Below are 19,396 nucleotides of genomic sequence, written 5' to 3'. Positions count from 1 at the left end.
AGCTGGGACGACAGGTGCTCGCCACAATGCCCAGATATTTTTTTGCTGCAGTTTGGGTGGGGCCGGGCTCGAACCCACCCTCAGTATTGGGGCCAGCGTCCCACACACTGAGCCACAGGCACCATCAAGGAAACTGCAAATTTTTTTTTTTTTTTGTAGAGACAGCGTCTCACTTTCTGGCCCTCGGTAGAGTGCCGTGGCATCACACAGCTCACAGCAACCTCCAGCTCCTGGGCCTAGGCGATTCTCCTGCCTCAGCCTCCCGAGTAGCTGGGACTACAGGCGCCCGCCACAATGCCTGGCTATTTTTTTGTTGCAGTTTGGCCGGGGCCGGGTTTGAACCCGCCACCCTCGGTATATGGGGCCGGCACCCTGCTCACTGAGCCACAGGTGCCGCCCAAGCTATCATTTTTTTTTTTTTTTTAAAGAAAATAATAAATGCTGTTAAAGATAGGAGAAACTGGAACCCTCATGCATTGCTGGTGAGAATCTAAAATGGTACCGTCTGGGGGTTCCTCAAAAAGTCAATACATAAGTAGTGTAACCTAATTGTATACACCTTTATATTAACCTGAAATAAGAAAAAAAACGAACAACAACAAAAAAGTTCAACATAGAATGAGCATGTGATCCTGAAATTTTACTCTTGGTTATATATTCAACTGATTAGAAAACAGGGATTCAAAATGTCTGTATTAGTATTTTTTTTTTTTTGAGACAGAGTCTCAAGCTGTCACCCTGGGTAGAGTACCATGGCATCACAGCTCACAGCAGCCTCCAACTCCTGGGTTTAAGCGATTCTCTTGCCTCAGCCTCCCAAGGAGCTGGGACTAGAGGTGCTCGCAACAATGCTTGGCCATTTTTTGGTTGCAGTTGTCATTGTTGTTTGGCAGGTCCGGGCTGGATTCGAACCCGGCAGCTCTGGTGTATGTGGCTGGCGCCTTAACTGCTTGAGCCACAAGTGCCGAGCCAGTTTTTTTTTTTTTTTTTTAACAGAGTCTATGTTGCCCTTGGTAGAGGGCACGTGTGGTGCCCTTGGTGGTGTCACAGCTCACAGCAAACTCAAACTCTTGGGCTTAATTCTCTTGCCTCAGCCTCCCATGTAGCTGGGATTACAGGCATCCACTAAAACGCCTATCTTTTGGTTGCAGTTCTCATTGTTGTTTAGCTGGCTTAGGCTGGATTCGAACATGCCAGCCTGAGTGTATGTGGTCGGCGCCCTACCCACTGAGCACAGGAGCCACCTTAGTATCAGTATTATTCACAACAGACAACAGTTGGAAATAACTCAAATGTCCATCAGCAGATGAATAGATAAATAAAATGTGGAATATACATTTAATGGAAGATTCTTTGGCCATAAAGGTTATGAATTTTAGATACAAAAACAACATGCCCAGGAAACTTGTTAAGTGAAATAAGACAGATACAAAAAGACAAATATTGTGTAAGAGGTACCTAGAATAGGCAAATTCATAGAGCTAAAAAGAAAACTGGTTACCAGGGGCTAGGGTAGAGGGAAATAGGCAGTTATTGCTTAAACTGGGGTGATAAAAGAGTTCTGGAGATGGGACAGTGGTGGGAATAAGACAACGATGTGGATATATATACAATGTCAGTAAATTGTACAGTTAAAAATGGCAAAAGTTTGGCCAGGCATGATGGCTCATACCTGTAAATCCCAGCACTTGGGAGGCTGAGGCGGGTGGATTGCCTGAACTCACAAGTTCAAAACCAGCCTGAGCCAGAGTGAGACCTCATCTCTAAAAATAGCCAGGTGGTTGTGAAGGGCACCTGTAGTCCCAGCTACTTGGGAGGCTGAGGCAAGAGAATGGCTTGAGCCCAGGAGTTTGAGGTTGCTGTGAGCTATGACGCCGTGGCACTCTACCAAGGGATGACTCTGTCTCCAAAAAAAAAGGGCAAAAGATACATTATATACTATATTTTACTATAATAAAAAAAGACCACCTTAAAATATGATCCATCAACAGTTAAGTCAGTCATCATCTAAGAACTGTCTTCAGTTTCACATTTGTTGATAGCAAGTGTGATAGACACGTATCTATTAAGAGTACTGCCTGTGGTCCTAGCTACTTGGGAGGCTGAGGCAAGAGAAGGGTTTAAGCCCAAGAGTTGGAGGTTGCTGTGAGCTGTGACACCACAGCACTCTGCCAAAGGCGACATAGTGAGATCTCTGACTCAAAAAAAAAAAAAAAAAAACAAAAGGCTTGGCACCCGTAGCACAGTGGTTACGGCACCGGCCACATGCATCAAGGCTGGTGGGTTCCAACCAGCCAGGGCCAACTAAACAACAATGACAACTGCAACATAAAAATAGCTGGGCATTGTGGCGGGTGCCTGTAGTCTCAGTTACATGGGAGGCTGAGGCAAGAGAATCTTTTAAGCCCCAGAGTTTGAGGTTGCTGTGAGCTGTGACATCATAGTACTCTACTGAGGGCGACATAGTCAAACTCTGTGTCAAAAAAAAAAAAAAAAAAAAAGAGTACCCACATCAGCATGGATGTATGGGGTGGGAAAAGAGACCTAGATCATGTTCTTTCCTCTTTGTCTGTAACATTCAGAAGTGGGGAGGGGCAAGCAGACGCAGAAAGTATTCTGGCAGGTATCTCTTTAATTTCCTGATGTTGAGGGCTCAGGACTACTAGACTATCTAGGAAGGTTAAAGAAGTTTGGAAAGGTTGGATTTGTGGTAAGTTAGCACTTATTTGAAAGTCATCCACAATGACCCAGCACATGTCTTTACTCCATTATTATTTAGGTACATTTGGTAAAGTAGTTATTCAAAATCAAGAGCTGTCCCAGAAATCATTCAAGAGGGAGCTTTTTCAATATATACATTCTTGGGTTCAAACCCAGAGGTAACAAATTAGAACACGCACACAATTCGATGAATCTAGTACCAAAAGTACAATTATACTTCAAATAGTCAAAAGTCAAATCCACTTACATTTTAACAATTGTTTAGTATAACAACATTCAGGTCAGGAGAATAGCATCTGACTTATATGTTAATACATGGTTATTTTATTTCATGATTCTCGCCTCTTCTCATTTTTTTCTGGCTTAAATTTTAAGTTCTACTAATAGCTACCCTGAAATCAGGAAGTCATTTGAAAATTTAGTAGATAGGTAAGAAGGGCTAATATACAGTACTTTAAACAAAAAAAAGAATTTATTGTAGAGAGAAATGGAAGTATTTCTTTGATAAAGATATAGTCTTAATCTCATAATTCTAAATTTAATTAAATGAGGAACTTACCCTGTCATTCATTAGCAGATCTTTCACAATAAAATTTGCTACTACAGATTTCATTGGGGAAGCAAACTGATCTGGTGCTAACATAGAAATGTGGCCCAGTGAAACTAATGGAGTTATAAGTTGTTCTGGTACATCAGCATTCAGACTCCTACTGAGAGGCTATAAAAATAAAACAGACAAAATCACCAATTTGTTTCATAAATATATATTCTATGGAAACAATAAATTTTCCTGAGTCCTCCTGAATTTATCATGCCCAAACCAATCTGTTTTAATGATAGGATTATAACTAACTTAAATCATACTAGACAAGTGCTTAATTCACCAACTAAAATTTTATAAGACTCACAAAATGCAGCAAAAAGAAAAAAATATGTAGCCTAAGTAAAAGTAAAAACAAGAATGTTTCTGATTCATCAAATCAGCATTATTTTCAACTCATCTACAACAAGATGTCTGCTATATTGGTGAACTTCTTATCCTGTGGGATATCGTAAATGAATTAGAATTATAAAAATAAGGAATCATATGTAAAGAAAGGGAAACAGGATTAATTTTCAGGTAGGATTGTTAAGTACTTTAAACTCATTTATTTGTTCAAAGCCATCTAGATAAACGAACAACTGAGCTTAAAAGGCTGAAATTAAGTAAAATGTTCCAACACAAACACACATCCTTCATTATGAAGCATCTGAACATACAACCTGATTTAAAGGCTGGAAATACATTGCTAAATAAAATAGAATCCCTGCTCCCAAGGAATTTATATTCTAGGGTAGGGCTACCTATAAATAGCTTTAAAAAAAAAATCTAGCTTCCATCTTCATCAAACCACAGAGCTTTAAAAAATAAAGACCAATATAAACACATCCTATGTATCATATATACCTCAAAAATCTGTGCAAGCTGGACTTCTTTATTTGTGAATATGGCGTGTATACAGTGCACAGCCTGTTTTGCTTGGTGTGGAGTACCCCTCTTTGCTTTTTGATGTAAAATGGGAATTAAGGTCCTGCAAAAAATAATATAGTTTTTTTTTTTTTTTTAAGTCCATAAACCAACAAGTATTCTTTTGGTTGTCTCCCATTTCCCTATTTGAATGTATGTTGATAGAGAAGCATCTCTTAAAATTTATCAGTCTGTAGAAAGATTTAAAGCTCCCTCTCTGTTCCTAAGTAGAAAGCAAGAAATACAATGCCTCAAGAGAAACCTCATGAATATAGAAAATAATAATTTATAATCTAAAGCTTGTCCCATGACATATTTTTACAATTACTCTCTAAGTAGATACTCCTAATTTTGCAGTTTCCTTCAGTTATTTCAAAGCTGTCATGGAAAAAGAACAGCAAAAGGCCAAGTTTTATCAAACAGATGAAATGGTAACAGTGAAATAAAGTATACAAAGACACACATATATTTAGTGGTAGAATGTTAATAACACTATCTAAAGATACCAACGCTTATTAACAAAAATATCTAATTGTTGAGTACATGTTCCAGGCATCATTCTAGGTGTTTTTTAAATGGATTAATTCAACTAATGTTCACAGCTATCCAAAGAAGACTACTGTAATAGCCATTATACAAATGAGAAAACTAAAGCACAAAGATGTTATTTAAGCCTCCTAAGATGACAAAAACAGGAAATGGCAGAGTTGGGATTTAAAGATAACCATTTGTTTCAAAACCCAAAGTATTCGAAAACCGTCTTCCTACAAAACAATGTGAAAAAATGTTTACAGTCTTAAAATGTTAAATGTGATGAAATGGAAAAACATTAGGTAGAATGAAGAAAATAATTCGTTTATATGAACCTATAAGAAACACACAGACCCAGTAGATGAACAACCATTACTATTACAGATCTCAAAATGTTAACAGTGAATCTTCTCCTTTTTTATTTTTTAAGTTTTAGTTTTTTACAATGAAGTATTTATATAGTCAGAAGAAAATTTATAAAGCAAAATAAAAATTTAAGGAAAAATACCTGTCATGCACTTAATAAAATTAGAACAGATCCTATTTTATAGATTATTAAGTTGATAGTATCAAATACCCTGGCGACATTGGTTCTCTTATGATAGTGGAAGGCTGGATGTGAAAAGCAACACTGCAGGCCCCAGGCCATGCCCCTCACCTCAGAACTGGAACAGACGCTAGTTAGTGTCAGTCTGATCTGACGTATGTGAATATGCCTCAAGTTTTTCCGCACGGAGATTTGGAACTAGGATATAGGGGTTTCTGTGCTCAACTAGCCTTCCTGAACTGAGACTTTACTGAGCTTCTAAATAAAAGTTGTCTTTCCTCTCACCTGTTTAGTCTTCCTTTCACAAACTCATTTATCAGAGTAACATTTCTTATAACACTGGTGAATAGGCAAGTAAGACATAATTTTAATAAAACTGTTATTAAATGCATTATTAATTTTCAACAGTCAAATGAAGTGATAGAAGAATCAACTTTAACCTATTTTTTTCCTAGGGTGCTATAATCTAATGATGCCATCAGGGTTGCTACTGACATGTTCGGTGTTGTGCTTTTTCGCTTTCCAGTTATTTACTTCTTTCTTATCCACTAGTCTATTGGTCTAAAGAACAAGAGGTTTCATTTCTTATATCAAAAGTTAACTCACCTATAGCCATCGTTCTATTCTTTCCTTTGGAACAGAATTCCTTTAAGAATAGATCCTTTGCCTTAAAAAATGTATAGGTTTTCCTACCTTGAAAAACTCACCAGAAACTTTATCCTACTGTGCATAAAGTTTATTATCTCTAGACTATAAACTCCTTGAGGGCAGGGACTGACTGTGGTAATTCTTTTGTATTAGCCAGTACAGTGCTGAGAATGAAGAGAATGTACAATAAATACAGAATTATTTCACAAATCAAACTATTAGCTCACAAATTTAATTAAAACTTTAGCAGTCTACTTGTCCCATTATCTTGTGAAGAAAAACCAGTATGCGTTTGGATATACCATGAACTACTTGCATGCTCAAATAGCAATTAGCAATGTGTTCTTCCTCTAATAGATGTCTCCTACATTTTTAAATTCTAAGCACAAGGTTGACCCTAACCTCTTTAAGATTCCAAAGTAAAACAGCAAAATGTACTTCAATTTTTATAAGGGGATGAAAGCTGATCTACAGGAAGAGATCAAAGTAACAAACACCAACAACCACGCAACTAATAAATACTTTATATTAAGCACACTATTTGACTGCCTTGTTCTCTGGTAGATTAAGAAGGTGGTAGTTACTGAATTTATAATCCAGAGAGAAAAAGATGAATATACACAGATTAGAAATTTATATTAATCACAAATATAATAAAACACTAAATCCCGAGACAACTTTTAATTATTAAGACCTTACAATCATTGTTATAAACAAATAATTTCAGTTTGTTATTCTGCCTACATTCTCATGGTGGGGGAGGGACGTTGAGTCAAGAAAAAGACAAAATAAAGGAGGATACAGAAAAGTAGCTTCTAAATAAAAGTTGTCTTTCCGCTCTCCTATCTTCCTACATTAAAGGAAAACAATGATTCTATGACTCCCACACTTAAGAACCTGTGTTTACCAAGGGAGAAAACAATACTCACGATCGTATCTGGGGAAGGTCTGTTTCAATTTTGTGGCCAGTATTTCTAAAAATCTGTATGGCAGCTTCCGCCACTTTGTCATCCTCCATTCTCAGGCACTGTAACAAGGACTCATATGTCTCTGCAGAGTGGAACGAGGTAGGATGTGTGAAAGACAGAACCTGGAGGAATAGATACAGCTTTAGAAGTACAGACAATGGTTTTGATTTATTAAAAAAGCAGATTACTTTCGCAATAAATAAAATTTAAAATTCCAGGGTACATATGCTAGTTGCATAGAATAGAGATTATATCTCTTTGCTTTGCTTCCCTTGCTGTATCTAATTAGACATTAACAGAAATACTGTGTGGTAGCTTCCAGTTACTTCCCTGATACACAGCCTTTGCCCTATTTTCTTTTATTTATTTATGTATTCATTATTAAATCATAGCTGTGTACATTAATGCAATCATGGGGCACCATACACTGGTTTTATATACCACTTGACATATTTTCATCACACTGGTTAACATAGCCTTCCTGGCATTTTCTTAGTTATTATGTTGAGACATTTCCATTCTACATTTAGTAAGATTCACATGTACCCTTGTAAGATACACCGTAGGTGTGTGCCCCCCCCCCCTCATTTTCTTCTCTACCTCGCTATTTTGCTACATGGCATGCAAAAAACACAGCTTTTTATTTATTTTTATTTATTATTTTTCCCCCCCGTTTCTGGGTGGGACTGGGTTTCAACTCGCCACCCCTGGCATATGGGACCAGTGCCCTACCCCTTTGAGCCACAGGCATCATCCAACACAGCTTTTTTATGAAGTGTGATCTCCAATATTGATCACTATTATCAATTAAAAAACATACTGTTATTTAGGTGAAGAAATGTGTAGTTGAAATAAAATCTCCATATTTAATGATTCAATTCAAACCCCATATTTAATAATTCAATTCAATTCAATTCAATTCAATCCAAACTCAGAGCTTTATTTGACTGGCAAAAAGAAAAACCATGAGAAAGTATGTTAAGTGATATCACAAAAAGTCCTCCCATCATAACTATCAACAAAGACATTGAGCAGTTTTAATTAAGATCACAATATAGAATTATTCTTATTTATTGTGACAGGAGCCTCAGCTTACCCTTAAGGAATTTTTAATATGTTATATATGACATGTCTACAAAGTTTACTTTCCAAAAGTATAAACAATTCAGTTCAAGAATAAGGGCTTAAAAGTACAGAAGTAGGGAGAAGAAGGAATCGAGCAGTAACTTAATTCAATGAGGATTTATTGAGTCATAAAATGCAGAAGCTGTTTCATTTTGTGAGGCTTAAAATGATATTTAGCTATGTGACTGAATTTACAGAAAAACGTAAAATTATATTTGACAAGTGGAATAAAAAGAAACCTATTAAAAACATGTAGCTTTTGGGTGGTGCCCAAAGCTCAGTGGGTAGGGCACTGGCCATATACACCAAGGCTTGCAGGTTCGAACCCGGCCCAGGCCAGCTAAAACAACAATAACAACTCCAACAACAACAAAATATAGCCCGGGCTTGGCACCCCATAGCACAGTGGTTACGGAGCCAAACACATACACCAAGGCCGGCAGGTTCAAACCTGGCCCGGGCCAGCTAAAATAATGACAACTGCAACAAAAAATAGCTGGGTGTTGTGGTGGGCACTTGTATTCCCAGCTATTTGGGAGGCTGAGACAAGAGAATTACTTAAGCCCAAGAGTTCGAGGTTGCTGTGAGCTGTGACGCCATGGCACTCTACTGAGGGCTACAGCTTGAGACTGTCTAAAAAAAAAGTAGCTTCACTTTTAAACCTACTTAAAAACATAACTCACAATTATTAAAAATATAATAAAAATCTTATTCATGAGACATCATATCAATTCTTTTTTTTGAGACAGAGTCTCAAGCTGTAGTCCTCGGTAGAGTGCTGTGGCATCACAGCTCACAGCAATCTCAAACTCCTGGGCTCAAACGATTCTCTTGCCTCAACCTCCCAAACAGCTGGGACCACAGGCGCCCACCACAATGTCCAACTATCTTTCTGTTGCCGTTGTAATCCTTGTCTGCCTGGCTGGGGTCAGGTTCGAGTATCAATTCTTTCAAAGAAATGATATTTAAGACCCATCATTTTCTCTTCTATTGAATGTCTGTTGTATCTGATGTCTAATGTGGTTTGTCTCTTCTTTTAGTTTATGTTTCAATGGTCCCAGTGTCTCTTTGCCTTCAATATCTTCCCCTCTTTACTCTATTGAAAGCTCTATGAAGTACTGTACCTGGATGAAAGTCAGATTAAAAGCTTCTGACATGCCAGGAAAAAAAAGAAAGAAAGAAAGAAAAGGAAGGGAGGGGAGGGGAGGAAGGAAGGAAGCCCCTGACAGTATCTTTCTGCCCCAGTGGCATTCCACAATCTGAAATCAATTTTCTACATTCAGTAAGGCCAGTCTCCCTAAGATCTCTCAAATATTCCAAGAATTAGTCCCTTTGATGATGCTGTGCTCCCCCTGAAGTCATAACATGTCCACAAAGTCAATGCACCTAGCTCTTACTAATTCAGCATCATTCAATTCACTGAATTCTTTGGCCTCTATTATGATTACCAGCTGTTGAATAATTCCCTAATCAGACAGCTGCTGCCACAACAATAATTCCAGTGAGCAGTCCTGCTGTCCCAGGCAGCTTCTTTGAAGTTAAGGCTATTTAGCACACCCTGTTACAAGAATAGTAGGCATGCAAATGATGAATAAAATGGCAAAATCAAAAAAATATTTTGTAATGCAAACAATTACATTATTATTATATAACTAAGGAATAAAAATACTATTTTATAATCTGATTTATCAGGCAGATTTTTAATCTTTCAAATAGTTTCCAATGAAATAAGCCTGATGTTTGCATATCCTAAAGAGAATGCAAATTATGACCTTACACATGAAGACAAATTGTTTTCAAAAATACCTTAAGAAGTTCAAGCCCTGAACGAATAGCTGTGTCTGGACTTACGCCCTCCTCTTCATCATCTGCTGTCCCCTCAATTGATTTATTCATCAATTTTACTAGTGCACTGTCAAAAGAAGAAAACAAATTAGTAAATTATTAGATTAATGACTATGTTCTAATTGCACTATGACAGAATATATACAGATTAAAAGATCACAAAGAAGTTTCTGTGAGGAAAAAAAGTTAAAACTTTGTCTTCTATTTAACAGCAGTTTCCTTTTAGTTTATCCCCATAAAAAAATTAATGTATAATAATAACAAAAAATAACAAAGCTAAGATACAACATACTGGTTATTTATGTAAGTATGAGCAATTTAGTATTTATTTCCATATATAAAGAGATCATTTTCAGTTTGCTAGGTGGGCAAATGACAACTCACTCAAAACCAAATACAAACAGTACACACATACATGGTCAACTATATTAAATTAATCACTGGTAATTTACTGATAAGCGATTTTTTTTTTTTTTGAGACAGAGACTCACTTTGTTGCCTAGGCTAGAGTGCCATCACATCATCCTAGCTCACAGCAACTTCGAACTCTTGGGTTCAAGCAATCCTCCTGCCTCAGCCTCCCAAGTAGCTGGGACTACAGATACCACAATGCCTGGCTAATTTTATTCATTCATTCATTGGGACAGAGTCTCACTCTGTTGCCAGGAGGGGTCGGTCTAGCTCACAATAACTCCTGTACTCCAAGGATCCTCCTGCCTCAGCCTCTGGAGTAGCTGGGACTATAGGCACCCACTCCAACACCTGGCTGATTTTTTCTTATTTTAGTAGAGACGTGAATCTCGCTCCTGCTCAGGCTGGTCTCAAACCATCTTTCTGCCTCGACCTCCCAGAGTACTAGGATTATGAGTGTGAGCCACTATGCTGGATTGATTTTTATTTTTTCTGGTTCTATTTTCTTTTGTTTTTTTTCAAACCCAGCCCCAGCAGTTTTTGGCTGGGGCTGGGTTTGAACTTGCCACCTTGGGTAAATGGGGTCAGTGCCCTACCCCTTTGAGCCACAGGCGCCACCCCTGGTTCTATTTTCTTCTCTAAGAGTTGGGATGGACATGGGTAGATCTGCATTAAAATCAAATGGTACAGAGAAAAGGACAGTGACATGGAAAATAACATATACATCTAGGTTTAAGTTCTAGTTTTTGACTTTACCCCAAGCTATGAACAGACCCATTACACTCTTAAGGCTTTATATCCTTAGTTTTCTTATTTGCAAATAGGAAAATTAAAGGGTAAAGAAATCTTTACCAAAAGTAGTCAGTTTTGGAGCTTGGCGCCTATAGCTCAGTGGCTAAGGGTGCCAGCCACATACACCAGAGCTGGCGGGTTCAAATCCAGTCCACACCTGCCAAATAACAATGACACCTACAACCAAAAAGTAGCCCGGCGTTGTGGCAGGTGCCTGTAGTCCCAGCTACTTGGGAGGCTGAAAGAGATCACTTAAGCCCAAGAGCTGGAGGTTTCTGTGAGCTGTGATGACACGGCACTCAACCCTGGGCAACACAGTCAGATTGTCTCCCCCCACCCCCCGCCAAAAGGAGTCAATTTTGATTTGACTTTTGTATATTGGTGAAAGATAGAGGTGTAGTTTCATTCTTCTGCATGTGGTTTTCCAGTTTTACCAAAGAGATCAGCTACTTGGGAGGCTGAGGCAAGGGAATCTCTCAAGCCCAAGAATTTGAGGTCGTTATGAGCTGTGACGCCACAGCACTCTACCCAGGGTGACATAGTGAGATTCTGTCTCAAAAAAAAAAAAAAATCAAACTTGCTGAACCTTGATCTTAGGCTCCAGCTATCAGAACTGCAAAAACATGAGTTTCTGTTGTTTAAGACTCATATTGTTCTCATCCTCCTAGTCATGGACAGGTGCCAGTTCATGGTCTATTAAGACCTGGACCAAAGGCTGGCTGCAGTAGCTCACTCCTATAATCCTAGCACTCTGGGAGGTAGAGGCGGGTGGAGTGCTTGAGCTTGAAACCAGCCTGAGCAAGAGGAAGACCTGTCTTTAAAAACAGCCAGGCCCTATGGTGGGCACCTATAGTCCCAGCTGCTTGGGAGGCTGAGATAAGAGAATAAGAGAATTGCTTGAGTCCAATAGTTTGTTTTTTTTTGCAGCTTTTGGCTGGGGCAGGGTTTGAACCCACCACCTCTGGTATATGGGGCCGGTACCCTACTCCTTTGAGCCACAGGTGCCACCCTGAATCCAAGAGTTTGAGGGTGCTGTGAGCTGTGACACCACAGCACTTCACTGGGGGCAACAAAGTGAGACTCTGTCTCAAAAACAATGAGGCTCGGCGCCTGTGGCTCAAGTGGCTAAGGCGCCAGCCACATACACCTGACCTGGTGGGTTCGAATCCAGCCCAGGCCAGCCAAACAATAATGATGGCTGCAACCAAAAAATAGCTGGGTGTTGCGGTGGGTGCCTGTGGTCCCAGCTACTTGGGAGGCAGAGGCAAGAAAATCGCTTGAGCCCATGAGTTGGAGGTTGCTGTGAGCTGTGATGCCATGGCACTCTACCCAGGGCGACAGCTTGAGGGTCTGTCTCAAAAAACAACAACAAAAAACAAAACAACAAGACCTGGGCCACACAGCATCACTGCCTGAGCTCTGCTTCCTATCCCATCCCTTTCCATGGAAAATTATCTTCCATGAAACTGGTCCCTGGTACCAGTAAGGTTGAGGACTTCTGGTTCAGGCTATCCAGTCTGTGGGACTTTGTTATGGCAGCCCTAGCAAACTTAACACAATCAACATTTGAACATAACCACAGCAGTGATTCGTATAATGTGGAAAAGTGGCTTAGGCAACAAAACAGATTTCCAAATTCTACACTGTTTGGAAAATGAAACAAAATTACATGATAACCTAACAAAAAAAGAGAGATAATAGCTTATCTACTAGAAAAATGATTAATGTAAGAGAAAAGCACCCAATGAAGTTTACCATAGGAAATCATTAGAACCACCTGGAATGTCTGAAATTATAGGAATAGTTAATAAAAATCAATTGCTATCATTTAATGTCTATGGTGCTAGGATGCTTTCTCTTCTTCTTGCTCATACTTTACTTGGCAACAGCTGAGTTCTGTCTTTTTTTTTTTTAAGACAGAGTCTTGCTCTGTCATCCAAGCTGGAGTACAGTGATTCCCTTATAGCTCAATGCGGCCGGGAACTCTGGCACTCAAATGATCTCCTATCTCAGCCTCCGGTACAGCTAGGACTACAGGTGCATGACACCATGCCCAATTAATATTTTAAATTTTTTTTTTTTTTTTTTTGTAGAGACAGAGTCTCACTGTACCGCCCTCGGGTAGAGTGCCGTGGCGTCACACGGCTCACAGCAACCTCTAACTCTTGGGCTTACGCGATTCTCTTGCCTCAGCCTCCCAAGCAGCTGGGACCACAGGCGCCCGCCACAACGCCCGGCTATTTTTTTGTTGCAGTTTGGCTGGGGCTGGGTCCAAACCCGCCACCCTCGGTATATGGGGCCGGCGCCCTACTCACTGAGCCACAGGCGCCCCAATATTTTAAATTTTTTTGTAGAAATGGGGGTCTTGTCATTAAGCCCAGGCTGGTCTCAAGCATTTGACTTCAAATAATCTTCCTGCCTTTGTCTCCCAAAGCGTTAGGATTTCTGGTATAAGCTACGGCACCCAGCTGTATGCAGGCTGCATACTTTTTACGTACGTAGTATTAGCCCTAATTCTCACAATTATCCAGAAAGGAGATTTTTATATCCACATTCAAGTTGAACATATATGAAAACTTACATATCCTAGAGGATTTTTTTCAAAGCCACAAAGTAGACTTATATTTTCAAACCGGATTTGTCCAATGGCAATCTTGTCCTCTTTTCTACAACACATAATTCTGTGCTCACACGTCAAGTGAATAGTGCTACAATATATACTACAGAATATAAAATAGCCATTAAATGTTTAAGAAAACTCAGAAGTTGATTGATAACCACAGAGATCTCAAATTTTCTTCTTTCTACCCATCTTTATGTTCTAAGTTTTTTTTAATGAGCATATATATAAGCTAAAAATAAACACAAGAACATTTTCAAAACAAAAAACGTTATTGAAAGTCATAGATCATAAACGTGAACAGGTTTTCTTTCAAGTTGAAGTATAAATGCTTCTGCCATTAGAAAGAGGTATACAAAGAAACATTTTATGTCCCTTTATGGGCCCCAAAGTTTAAATTTAGTACATTGTAGTTTCATATTATAATCTATTTTTGAGAGACTTTGTTTCCTTACCTTATGGCTTCTGAATCAATGTGCACAGGAGCAATTCTTTCCAACAGAAATTTGACCATCTCTAGGAAAGGATTTGTTGGCTGCTTAGGATTTGCAAGTTTCCGGGCTATTTCTCTCTATAGAAAGAAAATAGTTTTATAGTAAGTATGAATTACTTTAACATTTTTTCTTTCTTCTTTTTTTTTTTTTGAGACAGAGTCTCAAGCTGTCACCCTGGCTAGAGTGCCACGGCATCACAGCTCACAGCAACCTCCAACTCCTGGGCTCAAGTGATTCTCCTGCCTCCCGAGTAGCTGGGACTACAGGCGCCCACCACAACGCCCAGCTATTTTTTGGTTGCAGCCATCATTGTTTGGCAGGCCTGGGCTGGATTCGAACCCACCAGCTCAGGTGAATGTGGCTGGCACCTTAGCTGCTTGAGCCACAGGCGCTGAGCCCTTTTTTTTTTTTTTTTGAGACAGAGTCTCACTATATTGCCCTGGGTAGAGTACCTGGGTGCTCATAGCGACCACAAACTCTTAGGCTTAAGCAATTCTCATGCCTCAGCTTCCCAAGTAGCTGGGACCACAGGCACTTGCCACTATGCCCAGCTATTTTTTTGTAGCAGTTGTCGTTGTTTAGCTGGCCCAGGCTGGGTTTGAACCTGCCACCCTCGGTGTATGTGGCTGGCATTATACCCACTATGCTATGGGTACTGAGCCTGCTTTTAACATTTTTCAAAATAAAAATACTGCCCAGCTATTTTTTTGTAGCAGTTGTCGTTGTTTAGCTGGCCCAGGCTGGGTTTGAACCTGCCACCCTCGGTGTATGTGGCTGGCATTATACCCACTATGCTATGGGTACTGAGCCTGCTTTTAACATTTTTCAAAATAAAAATACTGTAGGCAAAACTAAGAAAAAAAAAGCATTTAAAGATTCAAAAACAGCATAAGTGAAAAAGGCTGTCTGCCTTAGACCCTGATTAAAATTTATACATTCATTGAGCAATCACTGTAAAATCTGGACAATGAGAAAGGGGATGATATGGTTCTTGATGAATTTTGCCTTGTCTCATCTTTCTCCCATCAAATTACTGTTTAGTCTAACAGCAATTCTTTTATTTGAGACAGTCTCACTTTGTCACCTTCAGTAGAGTGCCATGGTGTCACAGTTCACAGCAAGTTCAAACTCTTGGGCTTAAGCAATTCTCTCACCTCAGCCTCCCAAGTAGCTGAGAATACAGGCACCCTCCACAATACTCAGCTGTTTTTTTGGTTGCAGCTGTCATTGTTGTTTGGCAGGCCTAGGCTGGGTTCGAACCTGCCAGCTCTGGTGTATGTGGCTGGTGCCCTAGCTGCTGAGCTACATACAGGCTCCAAACTAACAGCCATATTTTTTATTTAAAAAAAAAAATTAGCACTATATGGGTATGTTGTATTGGTTTTCATAATTTCACAGAATTATATTTCAGCTAATTTCATTTTCAAAAAAGTGGGATATTTGTAACTATAATCATATAAATATTTATAAAAATTTTCAGTCTGCTGGAACAGAGCTGAGTGATAAATAAGAAGCCTGTACCCCCCCTAGAATATTATTTATAATATACACATAGAATTATTAAAGGATATTAGGTGGTCCCCCAAATAAAGCTATCAATTTAAGCTCAAAGGCAATGTTATTACATCAGATACAGTATACCCTCCATAGCTGACCACCTTTCTACACTGACCACCTCCTTAAGTTGACCTAATTTTCATAGCCCAGACACACACCACAAGTATGTATCAGGATAATAGTCCTAGGTCCTTATGCTGACCACATCCATGTTGACCAATTTGTTATAGTCCTTTGGGTGGTCAATTTAAGAGGTCTACTGTAGTTCCTATGAAGACAGACATTCTTGCCAGATGCTTCTAGTGAGGAAGACTTAATAGTTATAGAGATGGACCTTCCTGAAAGATAAAGTTAAGCCACTCGGTAGGCTGAGATGAAAGGATCTCTTGAGCCTATGAGTTGGAGATTGCAGTGAGCTATATTGATGCCACTGTACTTTAGACTGGCCACCAGAATGAGACCCTGTCTCAAAAAATTAAATCCCCTGCCCCCAAAACCATAAAACCAACGACAAGCCTTTTAATGGAACATTTAAGATGAGTAATTACACATCTTAGCTAAGAAAATAACATACATTAAAGGGGCTTTCGGCCAGGTGCGGTGGTCATGCTTGTAATCTTAGCACTTCTGGGAGGCTTAGTGGGATAGATTGCCTGAGCTCAGGAGTTCAAGACCACTCTGAGCAAAAGCAAGGCCCTGTCGTCCCATCAGCTATTTGGGAGGCTAGCTAGAGGGTTGCTTAAGCCCAAGAATTTGAGGTTGCTGTGAGCAATGATGGAGATAAAGTGAGACTCTGGTCTAGGGGAAAAAAAAAAAAAAAAAAAAAAAAACACAGAAAAAAGGTGCTTTCTAAACTATAAAGCAGGGGTGTTCAATGTTTTATCTGTGGTGTCCGACAGATGGACCTTTTGTTTTGCTCATAGGCTATTGTTAGTGTTTATGTATTTAATATGTGGCTCAAGGCAACTCTTATTCTTCCCATTTGGGGCAGAGAAAAAGAGGTTGGACACCCTTGCTATAAAGCAAGAACAAATGATATATATTCTATTAGTTTTTCTCATAGAAAATATTTTAGTAATATACGTTCAGGAGGACAAAGAAGCAAAGGGGCAAAGAACATTATTAAATATCACCATTATTAGTGTTATTAGAGTGTAAGTCCAAAGAACTGAGATGTACTAAATAAAATTTCTTAGTCATTAGGAGATGCCTGATTTTAGCAAGCTATTAAATTTTACTAAGCAAAATTCCAGCATTAAAGAAAATATATTTTATTTGGTCCTTAATCTTTATATACTTTGCTCTAAGCCTCAGTCTTACATTTTAAATCTGAATTTAAATACTGTACTATCTTCTGAAATTAATCTTATTTTGTGACATATCCACAAAAAGTGATTTTTTTCCCTATAGTATGTCATTTAGTTGCTTTAACCTAAGAAAAGTATTTCAGAGTCTGTCTAAAACCAATATAAATGATGAAAAATAGCTAGGTTACAAATAGGTGACAGATATGGTATTATATAAACACAGAAGATATAAAAAGGTAAGGGAAAAAAATGCACATTTAAAAATATAGTATAAAATGCCCAGCCGTGGTAGCTCATGCCTATAATACTAGAACTCTGGGAGGCTGACGCGGGTGGACTGCCTGAGCTCACAGGTTCAAGACCAGCCTGAGCAAGAGCAAGGCCCTGATCTAAAAGCAGCCAGGCATTGTGGTGGGCACCTGTAGTTCCAGCTACTTGGGACACTGAGACAAGAGAAGTGCTTCACCCTAAGAGTTTGAGATTGCTGTGACGCCACAGCACTCTACTCAGGGTGACAGCTTAACACCCTGTTGCAACAACAACAACAAAAAAAACCACTGGAATAATTATCTTTCTCTTATTCATCTCTGTAAGCCTGGTCCGAAGCATAGTACTTGCCATATACATGGTATGTGTATTATCACAGTTTAACTACTATTTTATTTAAATCCAACAGGGCAGTGCAGGACTCTACATTAGGATATATGTATATACACACATAACACATATACAAACAACTACTTAGCGCAGCAGTTCTTCTTCTTTTTTTTTTTTTTTTGTAGAGACAGAGTTTCACTTTATGGCACTTGGTAGAGTGCTGTGGCATCATACAGCTCACAGCAACCTCCAACTCCTGGGTTTAAGCGATTCTCCTGCCTCAGCCTCCCGAGTAGCTGGGACTACAGGCACCCGCCACACGCCCGGATATTTTTTGGTTGCAGTTCAGCCGGGGCCGGGTTTGAACCCACCACCCTCAGTATATGGGGCCGGCGCCTTACCGACTGAGCCACAGGTGCTGCCCTAGTGCAGCGGTTCGTAACAATGAAAATATATCGCAGCATTAGGAAGGTTGAGAACCACTGACTTAGCAACAGGGATGCATTTTGAGAAATGTATCAGGTGATTTTGTGGCCAGAAAAATACTTGAATATACCTAGATGGCATATCCTACCACATACCACGTTATAGAATTAGCCTATTGCTCCTAGGTTAGAAGTCTCTATATTATGTGACTTTACTGAATATTGTAGCCAGTTGTAACACAATGTATTTTATTTCTAAACATTATCTAAACATAGAAAGGGCACTGGTTTGGGAGCCAGGGGCAGTGGCTCACACAGGTAATCCCAGCAGTTTGGGAAACCAAAGTAAGAGGACTGCTTGAGTTAGACCCTGTCTCTACAAAAAAAAAAAAAAAAAAAAAGAAAGAAAAAGTAGCTGGGTATGAGTAGTGAGCTGGTAGCTTCAGTTACTAGGAGGATGCGGCCCGAGAAGCGCTTGAGAATAGGAGTTTGAGGTTGTAGTAAGCTTCATTATAACACTGCACTCTATCAAGACCCTGTCTCTTAAAGAATTTTCTTTTTAAAGGTAGAGTAAAAAAGCATGAGTTAAAAGATAAAAAATGGTACACCTATATTGGGCACTTATTGCGAACAAAGCTTGCAGGACTGGAAGTTGCAAGTGAGTGAGTGGCAAGCGAACATGATGGCCTAGCACATTCCTATACATACCATAGACATTATAATATATTAAAAATGTTTTTCTTCCTTTAATAATAAATTACTCTGCCAGGCACAGTAGCTCATGCCTATAATCCTATCACTGTGGTAGGCTGAGGAAGGGGGATGCCCACAGCCAGAATCTGAGGTTGTAGTGAGCTATGACGCCACTGCATTCTGCTCAGGGCATAGGATGGGATTCTGTCTCAACAACAAAAATAAATAAACAAACAAACAACAAATAAAAAAACCCCTCAGAAATAAAAATAAAAAATAAGCAAGAAAAGAAAAACCCAAAATTAAAAATTAGTCTTAGCCTACTGTAACATGTTTTTTAAGAAGAGCCTCACTCTGTTGCCCTATTTAGAGTGCCATGGCATCATAGCACACTGCAGAATCTTGGGCTCAAGCAACCCTCTTGCCTCAGCCTCCCAAATAGCTGGGACTACAGGTGCCTGTCACAACACCTGGCTATTTTTTTTAGAGATGGGGTCTTACTCTTGCTCAGGCTGGTCTTGAACTTGTGAGCTCAAGCCACCTGCCTGCCTCAGCCTCCCAGAGTGCTAGGATTACAGGCATGAGGCACTCTGCACCCAGCCTGTAAC

At 39.4% G+C, this 19,396-nt stretch overlaps 1 protein-coding gene across 2 annotated transcripts in view; it reads right to left on the bottom strand.

The window, feature by feature from the left end:
* Nucleotides 1-19,396, bottom strand: part of PDS5A (PDS5 cohesin associated factor A) — a 143,225-nt gene that overhangs the window by 42,795 nt on the left and 81,034 nt on the right. For both annotated transcript variants that reach the window (XM_053578145.1, XM_053578146.1), the window contains exons 17-21: nucleotides 14,171-14,286; nucleotides 9,854-9,959; nucleotides 6,884-7,044; nucleotides 4,169-4,292; nucleotides 3,281-3,439 (exon numbers count right to left, since the gene is read on the bottom strand). In XM_053578145.1, the coding sequence (XP_053434120.1) occupies nucleotides 3,281-3,439; nucleotides 4,169-4,292; nucleotides 6,884-7,044; nucleotides 9,854-9,959; nucleotides 14,171-14,286 (666 nt within the window). The remainder of the gene's footprint in view (nucleotides 1-3,280; nucleotides 3,440-4,168; nucleotides 4,293-6,883; nucleotides 7,045-9,853; nucleotides 9,960-14,170; nucleotides 14,287-19,396) is intronic.

The sequence above is a fragment of the Nycticebus coucang genome, chromosome 23, assembly GCF_027406575.1.
Source record: "Nycticebus coucang isolate mNycCou1 chromosome 23, mNycCou1.pri, whole genome shotgun sequence".
Lineage (NCBI taxonomy): Eukaryota > Metazoa > Chordata > Mammalia > Primates > Lorisidae > Nycticebus > Nycticebus coucang.
Note: the sequence above shows the minus strand (reverse complement) of the source record. Positions and strands in the feature narration are given on the sequence as shown.